Raw genomic sequence first — 25,636 nt, 5'->3', positions numbered from 1 at the left:
TTCTTTTTCTTGGAGGGTAGGAGGAGGGTTGTCAGTATGTTTATTTGGGTTGGTTGGTTTGTTTACTTTGCCCCAGAGAAGTTTTCTGAGCCATGAGCTAGGTTTCAATTTCGGTTGATATTCTGTCTTATCCTCACAGATTTGATGACTGGGCTGGTGATTTTCTGTGAGGAAAATGAAACAGCCTCATGCTTTGCTTTTGGATATTTTCCTCTGGGTTATGCGGATTTTGCCCACAAGCAAAGCAGCAAATTCAAATGTCCTGTAAACAGCTCTGGAGTTGATAGTGAGATACACAGGTAGGAAAATTTTGGCCAAGGCATTCATTGAAATTCATTAAAATCAGAACACTTGCAAAATTACCTCAGTTGCACTGGCATTTTGTTGTAAAGAAAAAATGGAGCCCTTGCTTTTAACACCTCTTTTTAATGAATCAATTTTTCTCTTTGTTGTAAAGAAGTTGTGGGGACAATCAGTTGGCAAGGCAGAACACCTTAAGCTGGAATCTCAGCCCAGTGCTTTGTACCTTGAAACCATGCCCTGAAAATGTTGCCTGTCCTTTGCGTGATATTGTGATTGATTTTATTATGCTAGTTCATCTCATGCACTGATTGTAATCTTTTGGCAGGGGTTGTTTTCCTTTTCTAGATTTCATTTTTCTTCTTTCTTTCTTTTCTCTTTTTTTTTAAGCACCCAGTGTGAGGGAGCCCTGATCCATGACTTGGCTACCAGGTACTGGGACAATACAAGTGGTAATCATTCCTGCTGCTAAACATTTTCTACCTTATTTCCATTTGCATTTGTTTGCCTTCAGCTTCCAGTCATTGATTCTTGTTATGCCTCTCTCTGATAGATTAAAGAGCTCTTTAGTACTCACTCTTTTCTCTCCAGGAAGGTGCTTTTACACTGTAATCAGATTACTTCTCAAACTGTTTTTATTTTCTTAAAGCTAAAGATTTATATGGTGTTCATTATAATTTTTTCCACATCCCTGGATTATTTTTTGTGTCTCTTTTCTACTCATTCTCTAATTTTTCTATTAAAAAAAAAGAAAGAGACATAGAATTGTATTTTACTAGTCACATACACAGAAGTAGTTACTTCACTAATTACTCCTGTGTTGGTATGGTGAGGAATCTATGTTTTTTCAAGGTCAAGTAAAATAAACATCTATTTAATGACTTCAGTACATTTGGGTGTATAATTATTGAACAGTAGAAGATGGATTGTTTTATTAAAAATGGAAATGCTTCAGAAGGTCTGCTGATTCAGAAGAAGAGTGTGCAAGAGAGGCTTCAAAAAAGTATTTGTGCTGAGGATTTTAAGGAGATAGAGAGAAGTAATAACATCTTGAAAAAGGATAGTGCTCAAAACCTTAAGTACTATGGATAACATGATATGTATTTTTTCTTGTGAAAATTTTGTAGGATCGAATGCAAACCTTTTGTGAGTAACAGACTGTCTGGGCTACTGGAAATAAGTGAGTGGATGTGAGTATATGCATCCCTTGCACCCATTTAGTTCTGTGAATAATCAGTTGCTTATATTCGGAAACTCTAGAACAGTTACATGACCTAAATGTTGTGCTGTAATAGAAGAAATAAGATAGCATCAAGGATTTTGTTATAAAAGCAATCACCATTATGCCATAGAAGACTTCAAATAATTAAAATCCTCAGCTTCAAGAAGTTCTTGAAAGTTCTACTGCTGCTCTTCATTTTGATTTTTATTCATGCTTCAGTAAAATGATGAGGTAAATTTGTCTTAAAGGAGTTCTAATCTCATACCTGTGTGGTGGAAGCATCTTGACCTACCTGATGACTGTACGTATATCAGCATCTGAGAGATCCACCTTATCCCTCGTGGAAACCACCAGATTTAAACCAGAGACCTTTTAAATGGTGCCATAGATCAGTTTAATGCAAGTTTGTCCAACAGTATTTAAATTTTGCAATGAAATGCTATTTCAAATTACAGCTATAATAAGCTGAGTTAGAATATTTTTAAAATTTGTGTCTGGCACAAATTTGAGGTCACCATGTTGACTTTTTCTTGGAACTGTCTTGCTTTTTGACTTCTAGAAGAGTGTGCCTTTTGTTTATGGCAGCATTCCTTCAGTGAAATTTGAGGCATTTTTAATAAAGAGTTTAATTTGTCTCAAGAAAACTAAAATTCACGGAAGCATAAATAATGAAAATAATAATAATAATAATAATGTAAAAGACAAAAGCCTCTGAAACTCCTGAAGAGGGAGTAAAGATGACTAGGAGTAGAAAGACAAATGGTCTCGGAAAGTAGTGATCTAAATAGATGCTACAGTTTTATGTTCACCAAAAGGTCAATACTAAGGTTTTGGCAGCACAAGACAATTTAGGGTAGATTGGTGTCCCCTACTGAGCTCTGATGCTGCGTGGAGCTTGGAGAAGTCTTTGGGCTGCATGCAGCACAGTCTCTGCAATGCATATTGCAGCCCAGGTTGGTGGATAGTCATACCTCCTTAAAGACTTTGTTCCAAAAAACTTATCATCTGAGTAGGCAAGTCTGTGTGGTATTGTTTCCATTCTGTACATTTTATCACATTTAAATACCCCTTTCTATATCAAGACAGTTGCAACTTGAGAAAAGTTGGGGGACAAAAAAACGGTTTAGGAAGTGTTATTCCCAAAGTGGAGCCTACAGTTAGCTCTTCTGATAGTCCTAGTAGTTGAATCCAGAGAAGGGTGCTACTCAGTGAGTGTTTGTACAGTAAAGACTCCAGTAATCTGTGACTGCTTGCTTATATTCACTCAGTGAATGCTAAAATGAGTAGTGCTGCAGAGCTGTAATGCAGCATATAATGGAGTGTGCCATAGGTGTTTGATCACTCTGAACCCTAGACTGCCAGTAGAACAGTAACCAAACACCACTCTGTAAGGACTGCTTTTGATAGTTTGTAGTACTCGGAGTCTCACTTGAGCACCATGCCTCCTCAGGAAGGTAGCAAGTTGCTGAAGATGTGGAAAGTTCTCTGTACGAATGAGAAACAGTTCATTTTCTAGCACTGTGTTGTCGAGGAAGAGATGGACACTTCTCGGTGACAGTCATACATATTTGGCTGTATTCAGCCAAAGGGCAAGACTGTCCTTCTGTCAAACCATGCAGGTTCCTTTTTTCAAAGCTGTATGCTCATATTTGTTTCTCCTAGCAATTCCTGTAACCGCTTGTATGCAGTGTGTTTCTATGCATTGCTGTGGATCCCGTATGTACTGCCTCTCCTATTTCTCTGGATATCAGCATCCTATAAATTCACATCATTTTCCTGCCTTGTGCAGATAATACTGCTAGGATTTCTGATACCAGGGTCTGTACTGGTGTTAAGGTGCCTGCGACGTGTTCAGAAATAGATGGTTTAGCCTGTGTTGTAGATAATGGATTGAATCCTGTGTAAAGGACGAGAGAACAGGTCAGAGTTACACTTGCTTGTTGTGCATTTTCAGAAACCATACACAAGAGATAATAGTACCTCTGTCCCAGTCCTGTACCTGGCTCAAGGAATCTCTCCAATTTAACATGTAGTATTGAGGGCATCTAAAGGATTCCCAGATGCAACGGAATATATCTTTGAGTGTTTAGGACTGGATGATACAGGAAGGAAAGTGATTTCCACTATTTTTCATCACCTTAGGCCTAATTGAATTCTACCTTTTTCTGGTGTAGAAGCGTAGTGGCAGTGGCAGCATCAGAGGCTTCTGTGCCTCTTGACTGAGGATGACCTAGTACTGATAGCTTTACAGGAGACTGTCTGTAATGGTGGACAGCAGCATCTTAGGATCAACAGAAGCAAACATTGCAGCTGATAACTTTTACCTTGTCTGCGGACTTGAGTGCAGTCACATAAATGGCCTGGAGATTTTGGAAGGACTTGGATGTTCGATATACTGGTTCCAGAAAGTGGAAGAGAGAAGTGGATGTTGCATTGCATGTTGTGCTCTCAGAAAAGCAAACATCTTAGCAGGTCAGCGATTTCAGAAATTGTGCAGTCCTGGAAGAACATTTATTTAACTCTTTTGCTGCAGGAGGTGAACACAGTTCCCCACCTATCTGAAACTGCATTGCAAGCTTCATAGAAGCACTTAAAGAAATTGCATGCTTATACGTAAGGAATAAGATGCTAAAGGACTCACATAATTTCCGTTACTGTCACTGTGAAATGATTGCTATATAAACGTGTATATGTACAATTTTCACTGTGGCATAATGATCATCAGGAGAAAAGTCTATAACTAATGCATCTTCATCCGTTTTGCCCTCTGTGAGCTGAACAGTGTGGGCATAAACCTATGCTATGAAATATATTTTCTTGAATACTTTGTATCTATTAATTCTTCAAAAAGCTTACAAAGCTTAAATGTTATCCATTCTATGGATGAGAACACTGTGTAAGTACTGATCCCGATTTAAGATCGGCTATAGAAATGATGGCCTTGTCTGCAGGGCTCACATGTCAACAAAAATCAGCTGTTTCACAAATGAAGCCTGCTAAGGAAATCGCTGCAGCAGTAAGAGTCCCATCCCTGCTCCCTGGCTGCTTCTCCCAGACCATTTTCCTTTAGTCTTCTGAGGTTACCTTGTTTGGCTGCTACTTCTCTCAGTTACCGTTTACTGACGCATCTGGAATAGCCAACTACTCATCCGTGTAGAAAGGACACATGGCCTTCTGAAACCCTGTTCTCTAGATAATGCTCACTAATAAAATAGAGCTGGCAACATATGCAGATTACTTTGTGCAATCGGAACAAATCCAGCCAGAAAGGTAAAGCAAAGCACATTCTGTGCATTACTGCTCCTTACAGACGTGCTATGTCTCATTTCTTTGAATGGAAATCTCTTCCAGAAGTAATGCTGAGGGAACGGAGGAAAAAAAAATACTGGTTATAAGTCTGCATTTAATAGACAAGAGAGAATTATGTTTGTATGGGCTGTGTAGGAGCTGGCACTGCAGCCTCAGGAAGAGGTAAATACAGGTAGTACTTATTTCTGAGCGTATTGTGAACAACCTACTCTCCTGTATGACTGGAAGAGCTTTAAAAGGAGTGTCTATCCCCAGCAGCTCTATCGTAATGCATGTGGCCGAGTGCCCTGCCTTTGCAAAGTCTTTGCAAAGTCATTTTGAGCTGATAATGTAGCATTTTTGTCAAGAAAGGCTTTCAGATCTCATTAAAAATAGCCTAGTTGTGGCTTTGGGTTTGACTAACATGTTAGTTGTTGTCATGTCATTGTAAAAGTAATATACTCTTAATTTTGACCTGAAGAAACTAAGATCTCTTTGCTCAGTAGGAAGGACAGAGGCAAAATTTGGAGTTCCATTGATGTCACCAAATCTCTGTATTGTCAAAGCAAGCTATGAAACCATCTGCCTTCCAGCCAAAACCACTGTAGGTGGGCAGTGTTCCTCACAGAATGCAAAAGCTATCAAAGAAGCTGGTGACATAGCACCTCACGAGAAGCGTGCTGCCCCATCCTGCAGTGTTCCTTTGTCTCATGGAGTTGATGCAAGTTCCTTTTCTCACCTCTGTCAGCAACCACAGAGTGCAAATGGGCTGAGTCTTTCTCAGGCCTGGCCTGTTACATAGTTTGACTTCCTTGAAAATTCTGTTAGGAAGAGTCTCATCAGTGTGCTTCACAAAGTCACTGGGCAGCTGGGAAGGAAGCAGATACCAACTCTGCACCTGTCTCTTGATTACTGTCGACCAGATGTCTCTGTGGTCTCTGTTCCCTTCCTTGGGATTCTCTATTGTTGCTTGGCTTTGCTAGAAATCTTAAGTTATGATCTGCATGGATGTTTTGAAGTGGGAGTGTATGTTTAAGTAAATAAAAGATTGTTTTCATTTTCATTTAGTAAGAACTTTTCTGTTATTACTTAGAAACACGCTGTTTTGAAGAATGGTTCTGTCTTTGGAGAAGCCTTTCTCTTGATTCTCTCTCTCTCTGAACTCTAAAGAAAATGGAAAACAAAAAAAGATGTTTTGAAAAACAGTAAAGAAAATATATAGCTGATGTTTCCATCCAACTTTAGCCTGCCTTGCATGGAAAAGCAGTTGAACCAGTAGGCTTCTTGCAAATACTTCTGCTAGTTGTCCAGTAACTAGCTACAATGGATATTGTTAAGAAACAAAGTAGTTGAAAATTGACATACAGTAGAAAGCATGGTCTTATTCTTTCCTTGCAATACAGCATCCAATCCATGTGACTTTTCCTGAAGCACACCCTAGTTTGCAAAACATCAGCAATACTAAATAAGGATTTTGAAACTTCCTGTGAAGCTACTTACTTTTTTTGCAGAGCGATTGTGTTGTGATGTTAGAACGTGAAGGCCTCTTGGTGTGAAGGCTGAGGTGGCTCATGTTATCCAAGCGATCTCAGTGGTTGCACTGGTTATGTGGAGTGTAATTTAGAGCAGATTTTGATTTAGAAGAGTTTGCAGAAGGCATATTTATAAAGTATTGGAAGAGATGTGGCACGGCATGAACAAGAGAAGAAACGTGCTGCTTCTTAAAAAAACAAACAAACAAACCAGGATTCTACAACTGATGAGTAAATTCTTTTTTTTCTGTAGTCAAGAGCAGCAGAAGAAGTCCACTGGAACATGGAAACATGCACAGGTCTTAAGATATGAATAGCTGAGATGAGGAGAAACCTTTGGTGGAGCATGTCACCTTAGCAGAATCCCCTCAATGCTCACCTTTTTAAAAACTGTTGGTTCTAGACAACAGCTGAGAATAAATGCTTCTAATTCCTCCTCTGCAGGTCGTGTTTGCACAGAAGAAACCTTAAAGAAGTTCAGGATGTGCAGAGTTAGCAGAAACTGCACAGTAGGCCAAATAAATTCTTATTCTGTGTAAAGATAAATTTTAAACTTCAAGACAGAAACTAGCCAAAAAAAGAAACCAACCCTCTTGGAGACAAAATGATTTTTTACTCCTGATGTATTTCACATGATTTCAGATATCTGCTATCTTCGTGTATCTATCAGCATTTACTTGCAAATGAGTCTTTCAATTAGGGTAATTATTTGGAAGGATTTTTGACTTCCATAAAGCACCACCCCTCCTTGACAAACAGTTGATAATTGCGATAGAATATTTGGAATTTGTTTGCCTTCTTGCCAGCAGTGCCTTAAAAGAAGCATCAGCTACGGAAGGAAAGAAGCTGGGAGGCAGTAATGGAAATCAAGCAGCAGCACGCAGCTCAGGCACAGAAGTGAGTGGACTCTGGGTTAACAGAACAGAAGTGAGTGGACTCAGGAGTAACTAAGGTGAAAAATAATTAAAATGTTCCATCAGAAGACCTGTAAATGTGTGTGCAATCTGTGGAGCCTGTTCCTCAACCATGGATGGCCCACTTGCTTAGGAAGACTGTGAAGAGAGATCTGAGTTTTCTTGGGTAGAAGAATTATCAGAGAAAAAGTATGAGAAGTTTGGATAACACTTAGAAGAAGCCCTGGTATGTATTTCTTGAACAATAAAGTTGCCCTGTTACATCTTCAAATGCTTACTGGGAGATGGCTTGCATCATATGAGGCCAAACAACTTTAGCTTACTGCATTTAATGATGTGTTGCCAACCACATAAACAAGAACCTATTTTAGCCTTTATAGAACCTGTATTTTGCTTCCATGGGACTTAATAGTCCCATGTGTAAAAGCATGTTGAAAGAAGTAAGCTAGTGAAGAAAAAAACCTGCAATTTTTGTTCCATATCATCTAATATAACGCAAAGGTCAGAGTGACACTGAGACCAGTAACTGGTGTGTAGCACTCTGGGTCGATGCTTAAAGTGTTGCTATACTCCATCCCATCTGGTAACTCTGACAGAGCAGCACCTGCAGCCTCAGTTAAGGGATCTGCTCATTTTAGGTGTTTGCTGTTTGCTGCAGCGTCCCACAGACATTTAAAAACGTCACCCCACTGCAAGAAGAGCAAGCACTAAGGTTTGTCCCAGGATCGTCAAACTGCAAGTCTGTAGGAAATCCAGTCAGCCTCCCACAGCCTCTTGTGTGGCTTAATTCTTTGAGACCACGGTGCCAGGTGAGCTTTTGGGTAAATTTTAATAGCATTCTAATACTGATACAATTACATTCAGGTTGGATAATAGGAAAGAAAAAAAAAATACCAGAAAGAGTGGTGAGACACTGGAATGGGCTGCCCAGGGAGGTGGTGGAGTCACCATCCCTGGGAGATATGGCACTGGGGGATGTGGTTAGTGAGCAATATTGGTGATGGACAGTTGGACTAAGCGATCTTTCCAACCTGTGATTCTATGGAAATGATTCAGTCCACCTAGCAGATGCAAACAAGTAGAGAATTGAGCCATCCCAGAGTGAAAGTGTCTGCAGTGAGCTGGTAGCAGTACAGCTGGCATCTTTTTAATCGCATTTGTGTCTAAAGAAAGAGGAAGCAGAGGATGCTAGTTTATTGACTTCAGACCTGGCTGCACTGGTAACCAGTACAATTATGACTCGAAGATGTGGGTTTGGGGTTTTTTAAAAATTCCTCAGTGTTTGTACACTTTCCATTTGTAGAAGCCTAGCGTTAGTAGGCTGCAATTGTCACTAATTAAGAATTAAGCAGTGTGTGCTAAATGAAAACTTGCACTGCATTATTTCTCTTGGATTTGAGGAGTTGGTTTTGTTGGGAACTTCAGATACTTCCTGAGGATTCCTCTTCTGCTGTGCCTCGTTGCTGCTAGCAAGTGCCATTAGCCATGGTCTGATCAAGGGAGAACTAATGGCTTTATTAATTTAGAGGCTAATACAGTTTACTACCTAAGCCTTGTTATTGGTCACGCTGATGTGCAGTAGTTAATTGAGTGTTTTCTTAAGGCCTTCTTTTCATCAAGTTTCAGAAGGGATTGGGGTCGAGCAAGGCTCGGTAGTATTTTCACATTTAGAATGCTAAAGCACCTCACAGGACTGTGTGGATCCTCCAGCAGTGTTGTCTACCACCTGTGTTACCGCTGCAGTAAGTGACGAAGAAAGAACCGGGTTTTGGGTTTATAGCGGCGTTTCGCTTTGTTACTGCGGTGAGGACTGGTAAAAAACAGCCCTTGCGGAAAGGTGAGCGGTTTGCGTTCGTCCTGTCACCGCTCATTGCCGCGGGGCAGTCGTAGCGCCGCAGGTGCAGCCGGCCGGCGCTCCTTGCACTCGGCGTCCCGCGCAGCGGAGCGGCGGGCACGAGGGCCGGGCAGCGAGGGGCCGGCGGCTGCCCTGCGGGCTCGGGCCCCGCTGGCTGCGGCTTGGGACGCCTGTGCGGAGCCCGCGGGGGGAGCTGCTCGGACAGCCCCCCTCGCTCCCTTCCACCCACGGGCAATAACGGAGCGCCGGCGCCTTCAGCTCCTCCTCCTCGCGGTCCCCGGCGTGAGGTGCCCCGCCCCGAGAGACGCGACCCCGCCGCAAGAGTCGGACCCCGCGCCCGGCTCCCAGCGCGGCCGCACGAGGAGCGCGGCGGGACGGGGGCCGGAACCTCGCGGCACCCCGCAGCCGCACCTCGGTGTCCGCCTGCGGGAAGCGGGGCTGCGGAGGGGGCAGCGGCGCCACGGAGGAGACGCGCGAGCGCCCGCGGCGCCGCGTCCCGCTCTGCGCTCCCCCGGGGTCGCGCGCGGAGGCTCCCCGGAGCGGTCGGGGGGCAGCCTCGGGAGCGCGGGGCCCGCGGAGGCGGCGGCGGGCCGCGGCGCTCGCGGTCGGCGGTGCGGCGCCGAGCAGCCGCCTCAGAACTCTACGTCCCGCCGCCGCCCGGCTCCCTCCACTCACTTTTATATTTGCGCGCCCTTTCAATCCTCAGTGACGTGTCCCGCGCCGCGCCCAATCGGCGGAGCTCTCTGGTCAGGACAATGGAAGGGCCCGGGCCAATCGGCGCGGCGGCTGGCTTGGCGGCAGCCAATGGGGACGGGGCTGTGTTGAGAGTAATGTTACCAGCGCCGAGAGTGTGAGGAGGCTGCGTATCGATCCCGCTCTCACAGCCATTGCGGTGCATTGGGCTACACAGGGACCCAGGCAGCGCTGGGGCCGGGGCGAGCGGCCGGGCGGGCGTCTCTGGGGCTGGGGGCCGAGCGAAGGCTGCGTGCCGACTCTGACGCGGGTGAGTAGGCGCCGGGGGCCGCCGGGCCGGCCGGGCGCCCTCGCAGCCGGGCACGCAGCCGGCGCTGCCCGCCTCGCCTCGCCGCCGCCGCCGCCTGGCCGAGGGGCCGCGGGGCAGCGGCGGCCGGGAGCCGGCACACAAAGGCGAGGGGCTGCGCCCGGGGGTCCCTTCCTGACGGACGACCCTCGGCCGGGGCGGGGGCCGGAGCGCGGGCGGCGGGGACGCGGGGACCCGGGCGGGCGAGCGGGGAGAACGGGCAGGAGGGGGGCGCGGCCGACGCGCGCCAATCACGGGGTTGCGGGCAGGCGGGGGGCGCGGACTGCGCCGTGCCGAGCCGCGCCGTGCCGAGCCGCGCCGCGCCGTGCCCGCCGTAAGCGGCTTAGGGCGCCGCGCCGGAGCAATCGCCGCGGCGGGCGGGCAGGCGCCGTGCGGGCCGGGCCGCGCCGTGCGGTGCGGTGCCGCGCCGCGCCGTCGGACGGGGCCGGGCCGTGGGGCCGGGAGCCGTTCGCCCCGGAGCCGCCTGGCTGTAACATGGCTGACGGCAGCCGCGAGCGAGAAAACAAGGCGAGCGGCGGCGGAGCAGCGAGGAGCTCGGGCGGGCGGGGGCGCAGTTCGGGGGAACTTTTTTTTGCGGCCGCCGCCGCTCGCCCCGCCGCGAGGGCCGCGGCCCGGGGGGCTTTAAACTCGGCCGGCTGGCGGCGGGGGTCCTCCGTGGGGCTCTGCCCGCTCCGCCGGGGCTCGGGCGGGCGCTGGAAGCGAGCCGGCCTCTCCCCCCCCCTCCCCCCAATCCCCCGCACCCACCCGCCTCCCGCCCCCCCCTCCCGCCCGCCTTCCCCCGGCTGCAATGGCTGAGCGTGTGCGCCAGGGTACGGGCGCGCTCACACAAAGGGAAGGAAGGGAGGAAGGAGCCATGTTCTGTGCGCGCGGCAGCGGAGCGGCCATTCCGCGCCTGCCTCTCCTCCTCTTCCCTCCCGCCCGGCCCGGCCACCCCTCGGCGGGGGTCCCGCGGCCTCGGCGCCGTGCGGAGGGCCCGGGCGGACGACGCGCGTGTCGGGGCCGCGGGGGGCCGCGCGGCTCTCCGCCGCACAAAATGGAAGCGGCCGCGCGGCGCTGACCTCCTCCGCCCGCGGCCCGCGCCATCGCGGCCGCTCCGCACCGCCGCGGCGCGGCGCCTGGCCGAGGGCGGCTGGTCGCTCCGTTCCCGGCGGCCGCCCGCGGCGGTTCGCCCCGAGCCGCGACAAACTTTCCCGGCGCCGCCGTCCGAGCGCGGCTCGTTTTTTTTTTTGCGCGCCCGCCCCCGTCCGCGCTCTCGGGGCGCCCCTCAGCCCCCGCCGGGACGCGGCCAAAATGGCGGGAAGGCGCCTTTTAAACGCGGCGCTCGGCCGCGCTGCCCGGCGGCAGGAAGCGCCCCGGGCCCGGAGCCGCCGCCGGGCCGCGGCCTTCTTGTTTACTGAGAGAAACTTCAGACCGGACGTGTTCGGTCACGGAGCGGCAATCTGCTTCTGTCTATCCGCCAAACCGATAGGAAGTGCCGCCGCTGCGGCGATGCGGGCGGCCCGCGGTGGGGTGGGCTTTGTTTTGTGTTGTTTTGTTTTGTTTTTTCCTTTCCTCTCCGCCGATTCCTGCCTGTGAGCTTTCCACAGGCCGCGCTGGAGAAGCGCTCCCAGAGCCCGAGGTTTCTCGTGCCCTCAGGCCCTGCTGCAGAGCGGGGCATGAAGAAGCGTCCCACTGCTCACTCACTCACTCACATCCCTGCCTTGGTGACAGCAGTGCTTCATGCCCGTATTTGTGGATGCGTGCACGGAGCAGCTTCTTGTGGTGCATTTGCAGGACAGCAATAATGTACAGCACGTAACAATAACGGGTCTCTTGTAAACGAGCCCCCAGTGTGTGCGTCTTGTAAATAAGCCCCAAAGGTCTGCAGGGCAGAGCGATGGGAAGGCTGTGTGGAGAAAGAATGTAGTAACCCAAAGGAGAGGATGCTCTCATACTTTTCCCCTTAAGAATAAGGCGTTCTGCTGAGGCCAGTGGTTGGTACGCTATCAATAGGAGTGTGGTTCCCATTGCCCTGGTGCTAACAATTACTGCAGGCTGCTTGCAAGGGGCGTTTTTGCTTGTCAGAGACCGGAACTGCACGTTGTGTGATCGGTTGTATCTGCCAAGTTACCTCAGGCAGCGCTGGTCAAAACCCTCAGTAGATACTCCTGAAGAGAAACTTCTTCCCGCTGTATGATTTCAGAGCACTGCTGTAACAAGTCTTGTTCAGCACAGTTGTTCATCATGGCTTACTTCCTGCCTTGGCTTGTAGAAAGGAAAAGTTTTAAAGGTGTCTTTCTTGCCTTGCTGCAGAAAATCCTCAAAAATGGGCAAAGGTGATCCTAAGAAGCCGAGAGGTAAAATGTCTTCATACGCCTTCTTTGTGCAAACCTGCCGGGAGGAGCACAAGAAGAAACATCCAGATGCTTCAGTGAACTTCTCAGAGTTCTCAAAAAAATGCTCAGAACGATGGAAGGTAGGAGAAATGCCTTAAAAACAAAGCATTAAGCAGCTGCCCTGCGTGAAATGTTATTCAAACTTGTCAATTATTTATGTAAAAAGTTGTGGTTTTAGATATATAGGAAATACACTTGTGAGGCAAATAACTCTCCGTTGTTCCTGCCTTACCTTTAGCTCCCCCAGCTGAAATTTTGGAGCAGACCTGGATGTGCTCTCAAATCTTAGTGTTGTTTTAATTGCCTTACAGACTATGTCTTCTAAGGAGAAAGGGAAGTTTGAAGATATGGCAAAGGCTGACAAGCTTCGTTATGAAAAAGAAATGAAAAACTATGTACCACCTAAGGGGGAAACAAAAAAGAAGTTCAAGGATCCAAATGCACCGAAGAGGCCTCCGTAAGTGGTTTTCTGGTTAGGCTGTATTGTTCAGGACTATCACACTATAAAATGATCATTTCATCCAAGTTTGGGAGCTTCAGAAGTACAGGCTGACTTGGTTTTCCTGGCCAGTGATGTTAAGATAGGCTGAAAATTTAATAATGAATATTAGGCTTTTGTTTTCAGGTTGGTCCACTTCAAGTTGGAATAATGTCAGCCTCTAAAAGCAGATGCAAAAATGTACAATGCGCAGTTCTGACTGATGTTTCCAAGTTCTTTAAAAAGGGATCATTCTGATGGCAAACAGTGGTCAAATACTTGTAGCCATTCTCATCACCTGTTGGCTCAAGCAGGAATTTTAGTTGGCAGTCCACTTAAACGTAGAGCCTTGTGCACAAAACAAGCTAGAGGGATGATCATGCACAAAACAGCTTGGAGAATTAAAATTGTAGCCAGAACTGCTGAGTTCAGATTCACCTGGTGCTTTGTAGGAATACATCTTTGTGTGTGTGTGTGTGTGTGTGTGTGTGTGTCAGTTCCTAATGAATTAATGCTGGAAGGTGTGGAGAAGTCTTTATTGGGGCTGTCATCCTGAAATCCTAATTCTCACGACAAATCACTGCTGCTTTCTTGCTCTCTTCTTACCATTCAGTCATTCTCTTAAGGACTTACTCTGCATATGGTATATAAAATTGGCTCCTGTGGGGGTCCTGCCAAAAACGAGACCAGATGTGCAGCGTTGCTTGGAGACAAGTATGTGTTAAGTTTTCAAGGTAGTTTGTTTAGTTCTGATATCTTCCACTGTAATCAATCTTTGCTTCGCTTTTAGGTGATGTTCCAAAGTAAATAAGGTCAAAAAACTTTTTGTTACAATAGGTTAAAGTCTAAAATTAAAATACTTTTGTTTTTCTTCCCGCCCCCCGCGGGTGTGTGTCTGTAGTTCGGCTTTTTTCTTGTTTTGCTCTGAGTTTCGTCCAAAAATCAAAGGAGAACATCCTGGTCTGTCCATTGGGGACGTGGCAAAGAAACTGGGAGAGATGTGGAACAACACCGCAGCAGATGATAAACAGCCTTATGAAAAGAAGGCTGCTAAGCTGAAGGAGAAGTATGAGAAGGTAATGCTGGCGTTTATGGAGGTGGTTTGGGGAGAACAAACCACACAGACACTTCTCCATTCTCATGTACCCTAATATTTGATGTTGCACATCATCGTGAGCTAAGGACAAACATCACACTTTTAGAACAGTGTCACTCAGAGGGCATACAGGACACCATTATCACAGAATTGGAGTCCTGTGTGTTGAATGTTTTTCGTTCATCTGTGACTCAGGGCCATTGATGATGGTTTAATAGATACCATCGTGTCTGTATTGTTATTACAACAATAGGTCACAGCAGCATCTGAGTTAAGATGGTAGTGTTAAGTAACATCAGTAAAGAGTAAAATGTTTCTCTTGTTTTAGAGGGGTTATGTATCCCTGCCTATTGAAATGATTGAAATACATAGGTGCTATTTTTAGTTTATTGTTGGGGTGATGTCAGAACACTTGTGAGATGCTAGCAGTAGATGTGCTTTTTCCTCTATCTACTTTGCATGCCCTCTTTTCTAGTAATATAACAGTTACAGCACATAGGAAGCAGTGTATCGTACAATTTATTGAATCGTTCCAGCTAAACCTCGTCGTCATAACAGGAGCAGCACGTTGCACGTGCAGAGCAGTGCTGTGTGTGTTCTTCGTGAGGCAGATTCCCATCCTAGGGTGAGGAAACCAAGTGGGGAGGGGGTGTGCTGCCAGCATCTGTGCTGATGCTTTTAGTGGGCCGGCGCTCAGCGATAGCTGCTGTATGTGGTGTAGAGTCACAGAGTCACCGAGGTCTCAGTCTGCGTGTGTGCCATGGCCTCAGGCTGGGCACATCTCCTGCTGGCCAACAAAACAGTTTCAGGATTGTAGCACGGTTGTGAACAAGGTGTGCTCTGTGAGAGCTCATCAGCCACGTGCTGGAGAGGGGTGGAGGTGCAAAAGGCTTCCTGTGTTGTCCTTCTGGTGCAGCTTCAAGCTCTCAGCACGCTCAGTGTTCTTTACATCCAGAGCTGACAGTGCCTGAGGAACTTCATACGTGGCACAGTCATCACTCTTTAGTCCGAGATGCCTTCATTTCTGTGGTATTGTGCTATCCGTATCTTCATTTCTTACATTTACAAATGGGTTTTTGAGGAGCAGGAAGCTCAGTACCTCACTGGTTGCCTTTTGCTTCGTGGATATCATCTCTTCTACAGACTTCATGCTAAGTTTTAAGTGCGAGAGGGGTGGTGTAACGTTGGTGGGACGGGGAATGGAAGATTTGGACTGTCTGCACAAAGCTGCTCACGTTTCCCTCTAGCTGATGCATTTGAGAGTCCTGTAGATCAGTTCTGTTGTGTTTCTTCTGATTTTGGCTTAAAGCTGGGGAGTCTGACTGCTTTTCTGTCTTGGTCTTCCATGTACAGTTTTGACTTCCTATAACAGGAACTGAATTTTGTGCGTTATAAACTGCTGGAATAAATTTATTGCATGCAGAAGGTGGCACTGTCTACCCTTTAATCAAAGTTCCTATACCTTTTATTTTGTAAACTTCAGTCAAGCAGAATTCTGTGTGATTGCTCTCTGCTGAGGCATAACATTGCAGATATTATGCCGTGTCATCTTAGCGTGTTTTGGGTGGCTAATTATAATTTTGTGCCTCAGGTAAGTACTTCTGTGTGCTTTTCTTTAGCTGACACAGAAGATAGGGCTGGGAAGGGACCTTAAGAGGTCTCCCTACTTCATTTCCTTACGGGGAAACGGGTTCGGCTGTGCCTCTCCCCTCTGAGGCAGCAGCTCTTCCGACCCCTTATTAAAAGCCTGTCAGTGGAGATTCCTCAGCAGCCAGAAGCACTGAGTGGCAGCATGTGAATATTGTTTCTGTGGTAGAGGTTTCCGTTCCCTCCTTTTTCTGCTGTTGGGCCTCAGTTCACCTTGTTGTAACTGAAGCCACAGCTCTTGGTCCTGCCCAGTGCAGACGCCCGGGTAGCTCCAGTTTCATGAATGTCATTTGGAAGTTGCTCAGAGCTCTGGAGTGGTTAAACTTTAAGAGATTCTTCCTGCTTTTCTCCTCCAAGGATATTGCTGCGTACCGGGCCAAAGGGAAGGTTGATGCAGGCAAAAAAGTAGTTGCCAAGGCTGAGAAGAGCAAGAAGAAGAAGGAAGAGGAGGAAGATGAGGACGAAGACGAAGAGGATGAAGAGGATGAAGAAGAGGAAGAAGAGGAGGAGGAAGATGATGATGATGATGAATAAGTCTCTTTTAGAGCAATTTCTTTCTTGTCTATAAAGCATTTAACCCCCCTGTACACAACTCACTCCTTTTAAAGAAAAAAAAAAAATGAAATGTAAGGCTGTGTAAGATTTGTTTTTAAACTGTACAGTGTCTCTTTTTTTGTATAGTTAACACACTACCGAATGTGTCTTTAGATAGCCCTGTCCTTAGTGGTATTTCAATGGCCACTAACCTTGCCTGGTACAGTGTGGGGGTTGTAAATTGGCATGGGAGTTTTAAAGCAGGTTCTTGTTGGTGCACAGCACAAATTAGTTCTGTTTGGGGATGTAGTTCATTTCTCATCTTCAGTTGTCTCTGATGCATCATAAAAATAATTGTCGTTCTGTTAATTGAATACCACTCTGTAATTGCAAAAAGGAAAAAGAAAGTTGCAGCTGTTTTGTTGACATTCTGAATGCTTCTAAGTAAATACAATTTTTTTTATTAGTATTGTTGTCCTTTTAATAGGTGCCCTGGAAAATCATTTTTCTTTTCTCTTTTTTTTTTTTTTTTTGAGGGGAGCTCATCTTTTGCTTTATTGAATGCCCGTTTGGGATCACGTGAATATTACAGTTTTCATCTTTCATATATCCAGCTGATAAACACAGCTTTGATCTGCATACCCTGCATATTCATGATAGGGTAAGAAAAGAAATCTATAGGCGTGCGATGAAAGAATATTCTTCCGTAACTGGAAACAAAAGAACCCGATCTCGTCAAAGCGATGCTCATTCGGAAGTTTGTGAAGTGTAATATTCTGTTGCATGAATTTACCAGTCTTGGAGAGTTGAGAAGTATAGAGTTCAGTTGAACAGAAGTGAAATACTCCTGGGGGGAGGGAGGGAGCGGATGTTGCGTTTTGTCCTGGAAGGACCCATAGGAAGAGCGTGTCTGTCCGGCCGGGGTGGAGACATTTACAGGTGTGACCGCGTTGCCATGTAACGGAGGTCGGATGTGTAAATCTCTGAGCACTCGTGGGAGGTGAACGTACCTGCAGTGTGTAAAGTGAAAGGCATGAAATGACCATATTATTTTTTGGTGACGGGTCTGGCGATGGCCGCGGGCTTTATACCATGAAACTCTCCTGGTAGCAAACGGCCCACGAGAAATGATTTTTTCTTTCTTAAGATTTCTATAAATGGTACCATTATTATTTGTTAAATCTATGTAAATTCATATTTGTATTCTTGAAATTCTAGTTTTAGCCCTTTAAACAAAGTTGTATATTGTCTCAAATTGAAAATGAGATAAGATGTATTTTTCCTGTTAGGTTTTATACCGCACTCTCGATGTCTGCCCATTTTTAAGTTAAATATAGCTGTATGGAAAAGTACATTTTATTAAATTTTGCATTAAAAAGTGAAATGTTTATGGTATACCAACACCGTCTAATTTGGTCAAATGCAGTTCTCTTCCAAAACCAAAGCCTAAGGGTTGATGGGGTTTTTTTCTTGCATATTTAGTACAACTTCAAGTGCTGGCAACTGTAACTATTCTCACATATACCTGCTTACCAGTTTGGGGGACAATTTGGCAATTCTGTGGTTACAAAACTATGGTTCTCTTTAAGTGCCAGTGTTTAAAAGGAGCAAAAAAAAAAAAAAAAAAAAAAAAAAAAGCAAAAAAAAGCATTCTTGTAATTTTACACGCTTTTGTGATGGAGTATTGTTTTGTTATACGATTTTGACTTTCAGATTCTTATTTCAATTTGCATTTATGTATAACTTCAGGAGAAATATTGAACATCTGAATCCTGGATGATACTAATAAACTAATAATTGCAGAGGTTTTAATACTTAGTTAAGTGGCTCACTTAATATCCTGAGGGATTTTATTTCTTTGCGTTGGTATTTTCAGATACGTTTACGTCCCCGCTTTCTGTTTCAAACAGAAGGAAGATGCTCTTCAAAAGACTGTGATGCAGAACACCCAGGACAGATGAGTTTGGTTTTCTTTTTAATTGGGTATTGCCCATCTAAATGAGCTGATGACGTAAAGTTTCAGTGCTGAAGGGCTTTGTGTTTCTCTCATCGAAGGTGGAAAGTAGATGGGACGGGTTGCCCAAGGAGGCTGTGGATGCCCCATCCCTGGAGGCATTCAAGGCCAGGCTGGATGTGGCTCTGGGCAGCCTGGTCTGCTGGTTGGTGACCCTGCACATAGCAGGGGGTTGGAACTCAGTGATCTTTGTGCTCCTTTACAACCCAGGCCATTCTGTCATTCTGTGATTCTTGTTCTCGGAACAAGAAGGGGGTCCCTTCATCTTGTGCCTCAGTTTGCACAGATTTGCTGGACGTTGATAAAAGCTACGTAGATGAGCCTTAAAAGATGAGTGGCAGTGCTTACAGCCGGGCGTAGAGCTTGCCTTCATCTCAGGGATTAGCAGCCAAGACGGTGTGCTCGAGGCTGAAGGCCAGGAGGTGTTCCCAACGCTGCTTTCTGAGGAGGAGAACCGCCACCAACCTGCAGGGGCTGAGGGTGGCAGAGGGCTGTGTGACGTTCTGGAGGGAGGCCAAGGTTTTGTCATGAGTGCTTGGTAGGTGCCTGTAAGTCCTTGGAGCTTGCGCATGGGAGATTGGGCATGGGTTGTGTCGCCTGGAAAGCTCTATTGAAATACTGAAGCCATTACACCTGGGGGGAAATCCCGTCATTAGGTGGAGGAACTCTGTTAAAATACAAGTTGCTGAGAGCTATCACTGGAGGGCACCTCACTGTGCTCTGCATACCCGTGAGCTCCAACGCGGCAGCATCCTGGTAGTAGAAGCTGAGCCTGACGGTTGGCAATAGTAGGTCGAGCTCGACTACTACAAGATTACTTGACCTGAGGTCGCTTCATGCTGGCAGTTTCACCCAAATCTGCCTCTGGGTCATCTCCAACTGTTGGTGCCTGCGGAGGGATAACGAGTGCCGTTTGCAGCCATTTAGGCAGCGGTGCTCTAGGAGGGGGCTGGACAACACTGGCATCACTGTCACAACAAAAAGCATTTTCTAAAAGCTTTAACCTTCAAAGAAACGTGCACTGTAAAGGGCAAAAAGATCCTGTTGCAAACAAGAAATGGGATTGGTTTAGTAAGAACTGGAATATTGGTGAGGGGTAGTTCTGAGCTGGAGCCACGAGAGGAGATGCGATCGTAGGCACCGGCTTTATAGGAGTTACAGTTTCAGACTGGGTGTAGGGAAAGCGCTCATCCCTTCTGCAGTGCTGTCAGTGGTCCCACCAGGTCTGGGGAAATCCTGAGCTGGTGTAACAAAACGCCTCTGGGTGACGGACCACTGGAAAACTGAACTAAGAGGCACCGAGTGGCTGCAGGGATTTCTGCGGCGTCGCTGCGGTGATGCTGGCACTGCTGGCTGAACTGCTGGCCACATCTGTGCTGCTGGGTGAGGAACAGCTGCCTGGGCTGCGAGCAGGGACTGAGGAGAGTCGCTGTCAGGCTGCAGCAGCAGTGTGGGCTTCTTCGTATGGCTGGCGAGCGAAGCTGAGCAGAACTTCCTTCGTCTTCACTGCCCTAAGGGTTAAACCTGCGAGTTCACTCCTGCCTGCCTTCCCAGCAAGGCTCAGAGGAAGATTAAGGGCATAAAGCCGCTGCGCTGCGTTGGACTGTAATACGTCATTCAATACCAAATCTGTAACGGAGACATGGCAAAATACAAAGGTGGTATTTAATACAAGAGGTGATTAATTTTCACCATTTCCAGGGTCTGCCCACAGCAGCCGACCAGCTAAAGGCATTCAGGTCACAAATGCACTCATCATTTATTAATGGTGGTAGCAATCCAAGTACATCCAAACGCCATTCCTTGGCTATAGCCTTTAGTTTGCCATCATGCTGTAGTTTAGTAAAGGCCACGCAGCGCATCGTTTGGCCTCTGCTTTAAAAGAAGAGTGTGTGGCATTTTGCTTTGGTAGGCTGGGGTGGGCATGGTCTTGGCCTCTGAAAGATGGGAAGGGGTGTTTTACAAACGAGTGCAGTACAATGCCACAGTGTGGGCATTCCTTAATAAACTCCGTGCCCCACAACTGAAAAAACACTCTGAGGCAGTATTATTCACACAGAGTTACTCTAATGATTTCCCTTTAGAGGAACAGCACTGCTTATTTCACTACAGAATAACTAAATTTGAGTAAAGCCCATGCAAAGCCTATCCCCAGGAGGTTTGTACAGTTTTGTAACACTGTCTCCTGTGCTGTGTATGTCGTGCCCCCCTGGATTTCCTTTGCCAGCAACTCAAACAGAAAATCAAAGATGGATTTTGGTCCCAGTGGATTTGCTATTATGAATGAAGGTCAGATTGTTCTTACGGCTGCTTTGTGCTGCTGAAAAATACAGCGCAGGTTGTTTTGAGAGCACCTAATTCTGAAATCCATCTTGCTGAAGTGATTGCTGGTAGAGGTGACCTGCAAGAGAGACAAGTCTTCCCTTGTGCAGCTTTACAATGGAATGAAAGCCGTCGGCTGCACGTGAGCTTGGTCTGCCTGTTGGCCACCCCAGAAGATGGAGCTTTGCCTTTGGAGGTGCATCCAACTGTGCAGTGAGACGGCAGAGCAAGGAGATGGCAAGAAAAGGAAACGGGCACTTTTAGTTACACCTTGAAAATTTCTGCTTGCAGCTTTAAAATATACTTGACTTAAACGAGCAACTTTTGGCACAGAGGAAATTCATCCTAATGATTCCAGCAGCCTTTCATCTGTAAGGTGGCAAAAGCTCAAAGAACACGTTTCTGACCTCCCAAAAGTTCTTCAAGAAAAACAGGAAAGACCAAACTCTACAGCTTGAATGTCTGGAAAGGACCCAGCTCCCTGTATGCCTTACGGCAGCGAGAGGTCACGGCTCCAACGCTGCTTGGAAGACGCCTTCCAGAAAGTCACGCTTACGAAGTGGACACCGAGGACTGGCGCTGCGATGCTTGCTGTGTTTGCTATGGAGAGTGAAAATAACACCTAAGAAATGAGCAGGAACACATTACACAGCCCCGGTGCTCTTGAAATCGAAGCGTAAGAAGGAAATGGGACCGATGCCAGCCTGTGCTCCTGGAGAACGGGGCTGGGAGAGGTGAGGGCATCACTCTGCTGAGCCAGGGAGGAGGGCAGCAGAACTCTGCTTCTTTCATGTTGCCTGCAAACTGCTGGCTGCCACAATGGAGCGAGCTCCTGCTTGTGCCCATTCGGGGTGTTTTCCCCCTGGTCATAGCATCAGGCAGCAAGAACCAAAAATGCAATGGGTGCAGCACGGTGCTGGGTGTCAGATAAGGATCACTGGCTCAGTAAAAAGCAAAACTTGCAGCTCTTTTTTCAGAAAGAAAATGAAATCTAAGATGTATGTGGTGATGATTTTAGAAGAGATAACTTGTATAAATGTGGGTTAGCAAATGATTGAACAACGGTGACTCATGTTTTATGATCAGACCTGACTGTAGCAGTGTTTATGTGCGTTTCAGTTTGTTGACACGTTTGTAGCAATACCTTCTCATGAAGATGATCCCACATGCAGGCATTATGTTTGAAAAACCAATACGGTAAATGCAGGTGAGGATTCATCAAAGTCTGAGCTCTTTAGAATGGAAGCTTTAAGCACAGACTTGGTGGAAGGGTTTGGTTTTGCTCTATAAACTGCTGATGGCAAAGAGCTGGTGGCTGTCTGCCCCCAGGGTGGGCCAGCGGGGCTGCAGTGTGTGCACTGTGTGGCCCTCTGGTGAGTTGGACACTGCCTCCAGTTCTGTGCCATCCATGAGTTCTTGAGGATGCCCTCTGTCCCATCATCTGGATCGTTAAAGATGTGAAACAGACTGGACCCAATAATGACCCTGGGACACTCTGCTTGTTGCTGGCCTCCAGACAGGCTGCACCTCTCACCAAGACCCTCTGGGCCCGGCCATTCAACTCATTTTTGATCCACCTCTCTTTCTGCTCATCCAGCCCATACTTCAGCAGCTTCTCTCTGAGGATCTTACTGGAGATGGAGTCAAAGACCATACTGAAATCCAGGGAGACAGTATTCACTTTTCCTCCCCATCCAGGAGGCTGATGATTTCATTATAGAAGCTTATCAGGTTGATCAGGCACAGCTTCTTCTTGGTGAATCCACTCTGGCTATTCCTGATGTTTTTCTTCTCTTTCATGTGCCTGGAAATGGTTTTCAGGGTGAGCTGCTCCATCACCACCCCAGGGACTAAAGTGAGACTGACCAGCCAGCCATTCTCCAAGTGCTCCTTCTTGCCCTTTTTGAAGACAGGAGTGACACTTACTTTTCTCCAGCCTTCAGGCACATCTCCCAGTTACCACGATTGACCAAAGATTATAGAGAATGGCCTCACAATCACGTATGGGTGCATTTGGTCAGGGCCCATGGACTGGAAGATGTCCATGGAGAAGGTGATCCTTGAATGCTAACCAGCTCTCTTGGGCCTCTCTTCCCTGCAGGGCCTTACCCCACAAGACTACCCAGCAGATCCTTGGAGAGGCCCAAGTCTGCTCTACAAAGGTTCAGGGTTGTGAGCTGGCATTTATCGCTCCTCCTTGCTCTTGGGATCCCAACCTCCTCCATTTTGTGGTCACAACAGCCAAGATTGCCTCCATCCTCCACATCCCCAGCGAGCCCCTTGTTGCTGGTGGCCACAAGGTCCTCTCCTTTTGGTTCCTTTGTCGCTTGGAGGAGGAAGCTTTAAGAACACTCCAAGAACCTCCTGGTTTGCTTATGTCCCATGTGGACTGGTGGCACTGGTCGGCCACCCTCACCCTTGTCCCCTTATCTCCTGCTCCTACTTGTGTGCTGCTGTTTTTCCATCTGAATCATTTATCATGGCCTCGGAGCACAGCAGAGCTGTGATTTGCGCTGAAGCCGCCAGCCTGCAGGAAACAGCAGGGCTCTAAGAAAAGGGAGGCTCCGGTTACAACTTCCCTCTTACTTACTGCTCCTGGCAGCACAGAAGCAGAACTGCCGTGAATGAGATGGAGCCTCAACCACGTGCATCCCTGAGACACAAACACAGGCTGCGAATCCCGCAGTACCGCTCCATCCCTGCTTATGAATCCTCCCGAGATGCCTTGGCTTTAAGGAGCACACGCAGCTTTCCTCCTAAAGCCAGCCAGCTGCACTGGTTTTGTCTCCTGCTCCTATTGCACCCACAACCTCTCTGGGCAGCCTGTGCCAGCGCCTCACTGCCCTCTGAGTAAAGAATTGCACCCCGACATCTAAGCTATATTTCCCCTTTTAGTTTAAAGCCATTCCCCCTTGTCCTATCACCATCAGACCATGTAAAAGCCACTCCTCCTGCTGCTTGTAAGCTCCCCTCAAGTCCTGGAAGGCCGCTTGTTGGTGTACAGGCGTTTGGAGGACTTTGGTCAAGCAAAACGTGGGGCAACACTGTGTAAGCAGGGATGCATAACATTATTCCTGTTGCCTCAGATGTATTCTTTTATAAAGAAAAGTTGTTCTGTGAGTGTGGATAGGCCTGTTTTTGGGGTGCCGGTCCCACACGTGGTGTGCAGCTGATGCCCCTACATGACATGGAGGGCCAGCGTTGCCACCCCCAAGCTGTGGGGCTGTGGGGTTGAGGCTGTGGGGTTGAGGCTCTGCTGGCCCAGCACAACCCATCTGTCTGCTCGTCTTTCACTTTCTCTTTTTGCAGTGGTGGGTGGGGCTGCGGTTACCTTGGTCGATTACTTACAGTTTGAATGGGAATCACAAACAAAGGATGTGTTTAATAAGAAGAATGTTTTCAGCGCTGTTTCTAAAGCCATGAGCACTCTGCATTGTTGGTGGGTGACGTCTTTTTTAATGCACTTCCCCCCATGTTTTGTTTTTCAGGAGGCAGAGAGGCACACACAAACACAGCTCACATCCTGGGACGCAGCACACGCACAGTGTGCTCACAGCTCAGCAGCGAGTGGTGCTATTGGGGTTCAGGTAACGAAATGGGGGAGAAACCCTCCCTCCTTCCCCATTGCTCTCACTGCAGCAGCTGCTGGAGATGCCCAGGGCAGGGGCTCTGCAGGCTGGGGTTGCTCTGTGCACACTGCAGAACGTGAGAGCAAAGTGATGCGGGCAAGGAGGGGGCACGGGGGGCACACGAGCGGCTGCACAGATCTGTGTTCACAGCGTGATGAAAATCACATGGTTTCCTATTTCATTGCTCTAACTGAGCTTCCAGATTTACCATATTGCTTCTCTGGGAGCTGGTGAAAAAGGCAGCGGTGTTCACGTGTGCCAAACTGCAAAGAGGTGACTGTGCTGCGAAGTGAATGTGAGCTGTTCTCAGCACCTGGACCTTGGACCCTGCTTCCTCACCATCTCCATTGTCCCCATTATCTCTATCATCCCACCATCCCTATCATTCTTATCACCCCCGTGATGCCACGACACTCATTGTTCCCATCATCCCTATTATATCCACCACTCCTAGCATTCTTATCATGGCTATGATCCCATGATACTCCTCATTCCCATCATCCCATCAACTCCATTCTCCCCATCATTACCATCATCCCCATCATCTCCATTGTCCCCATTGCCCCCATCATCCCTTGTCCCCACTGTCCCCATCATCCTCATCACTTTCCATCATTCCCCATCATCCCCACTGTCTCTATTTTCCTCAAGTCCCCATGGATGGCATCCATTCTGAGATGCTAAAAACACCTCTTTCTGAAATACTGAAAAATAAATGAGGTGGATTCTTTTGTTTTACTTTTTTTTCTTCACTTTCTTGTTTCTTCCCTGATTTTCCATCTCAGAACATCGTTAGCAGAAATGTAATGAATCTTTAGGAGGGCTCCCAGAGTCTGTAGGGCTTTGCTTGGTTTTGGACTGGGTTGTTACTGCTCGAGGAAGTCACCTGAAGGTTAATGCAATTGCCATAATACAACAGATGTAAGAAAATAGATCATATCTTGATTTAAAGTCTGGGCTTCCAAACGGTGCAGCTCCCATTGGAAAACACCCAGGTTTTTTGAGCCGTTTCCAAAACACTTTTTAAGGAAAGCACAGAAATGAATTAACGGCCAGAGCGGTGGGGTCCCCCTGCAGCCTGTCTGCAGAGCCCACTGTACAGCACACAGCACAGGCGGGGTGCCAGGTGGGAGCAGGAAGGTGAGAGGGGCTCTTTGTGACCTCCTCACTGCTCCTGGTGCCCACGCGGGATGCTGAGTGTTTCCTGGGATGTGGCGACTGACTTGCGATGGTTCCTGGGATTCTGGGTGTTTGATCCGAGGAAATCACCAGCGAGCCAGGAAATGTCAAGATTACATCACAGGCAGAAATGTTTTAAAGCCCTGAAAGAGAGCTTGTTAAAGCCCATTTCTCCGCAGCACAATCCCAGC

The 25,636-nt window shown here is 47.3% G+C and overlaps 1 protein-coding gene and 2 long non-coding RNA genes across 8 annotated transcripts in view; all 3 read left to right on the top strand.

The window, feature by feature from the left end:
- The window catches only part of LOC122177799, a 44,283-nt gene extending 36,168 nt beyond the window's left edge, over window positions 1-8,115 (top strand). For 2 of the 5 annotated variants that reach the window (XR_006178159.1, XR_006178156.1), the window contains 2 exons: window positions 691-732; window positions 1,428-1,491. This is a non-coding gene — a long non-coding RNA (uncharacterized LOC122177799). Of the gene's footprint in view, window positions 1-690; window positions 1,399-1,427; window positions 1,492-7,148; window positions 7,483-7,914 lie in introns of those variants that run through there. The other 3 variants (XR_006178155.1, XR_006178154.1, XR_006178153.1) reach the window with 2 other exon arrangements.
- Window positions 8,116-9,945: 1,830 nt separating this feature from the next.
- HMGB1 (high mobility group box 1) lies at window positions 9,946-17,702 on the top strand. Of its 2 annotated transcripts, none has more exons than XM_042867521.1 (5): window positions 9,946-10,114; window positions 12,464-12,626; window positions 12,858-13,003; window positions 13,926-14,100; window positions 16,125-17,702. In XM_042867521.1, the coding sequence occupies exons 2-5, from the start codon at window positions 12,477-12,479 to the stop codon at window positions 16,299-16,301; spliced, it is 648 nt and encodes a 215-aa protein (XP_042723455.1). In that variant the 5' UTR covers window positions 9,946-10,114; window positions 12,464-12,476; the 3' UTR covers window positions 16,302-17,702. The 2 variants fall into 2 exon arrangements, with proteins under 2 accessions (XP_042723455.1, XP_042723456.1); XM_042867522.1 differs by lacking the exon at window positions 9,946-10,114 and adding an exon at window positions 10,958-10,980.
- A 1,692-nt stretch (window positions 17,703-19,394) lies between these two features.
- LOC122177801 lies at window positions 19,395-25,004 on the top strand. Its single transcript, XR_006178161.1, has 2 exons — window positions 19,395-24,224; window positions 24,469-25,004. It is a non-coding gene; the product is annotated as an uncharacterized LOC122177801 (long non-coding RNA).
- The last annotated feature ends 632 nt before the right edge of the window (window positions 25,005-25,636 follow it).

This window comes from Lagopus leucura, unplaced genomic scaffold, assembly GCF_019238085.1.
Source record: "Lagopus leucura isolate 7727_CA_CO unplaced genomic scaffold, USGS_WTPT01 Super-Scaffold_100001, whole genome shotgun sequence".
Lineage (NCBI taxonomy): Eukaryota > Metazoa > Chordata > Aves > Galliformes > Phasianidae > Lagopus > Lagopus leucura.
Note: the sequence above shows the minus strand (reverse complement) of the source record. Positions and strands in the feature narration are given on the sequence as shown.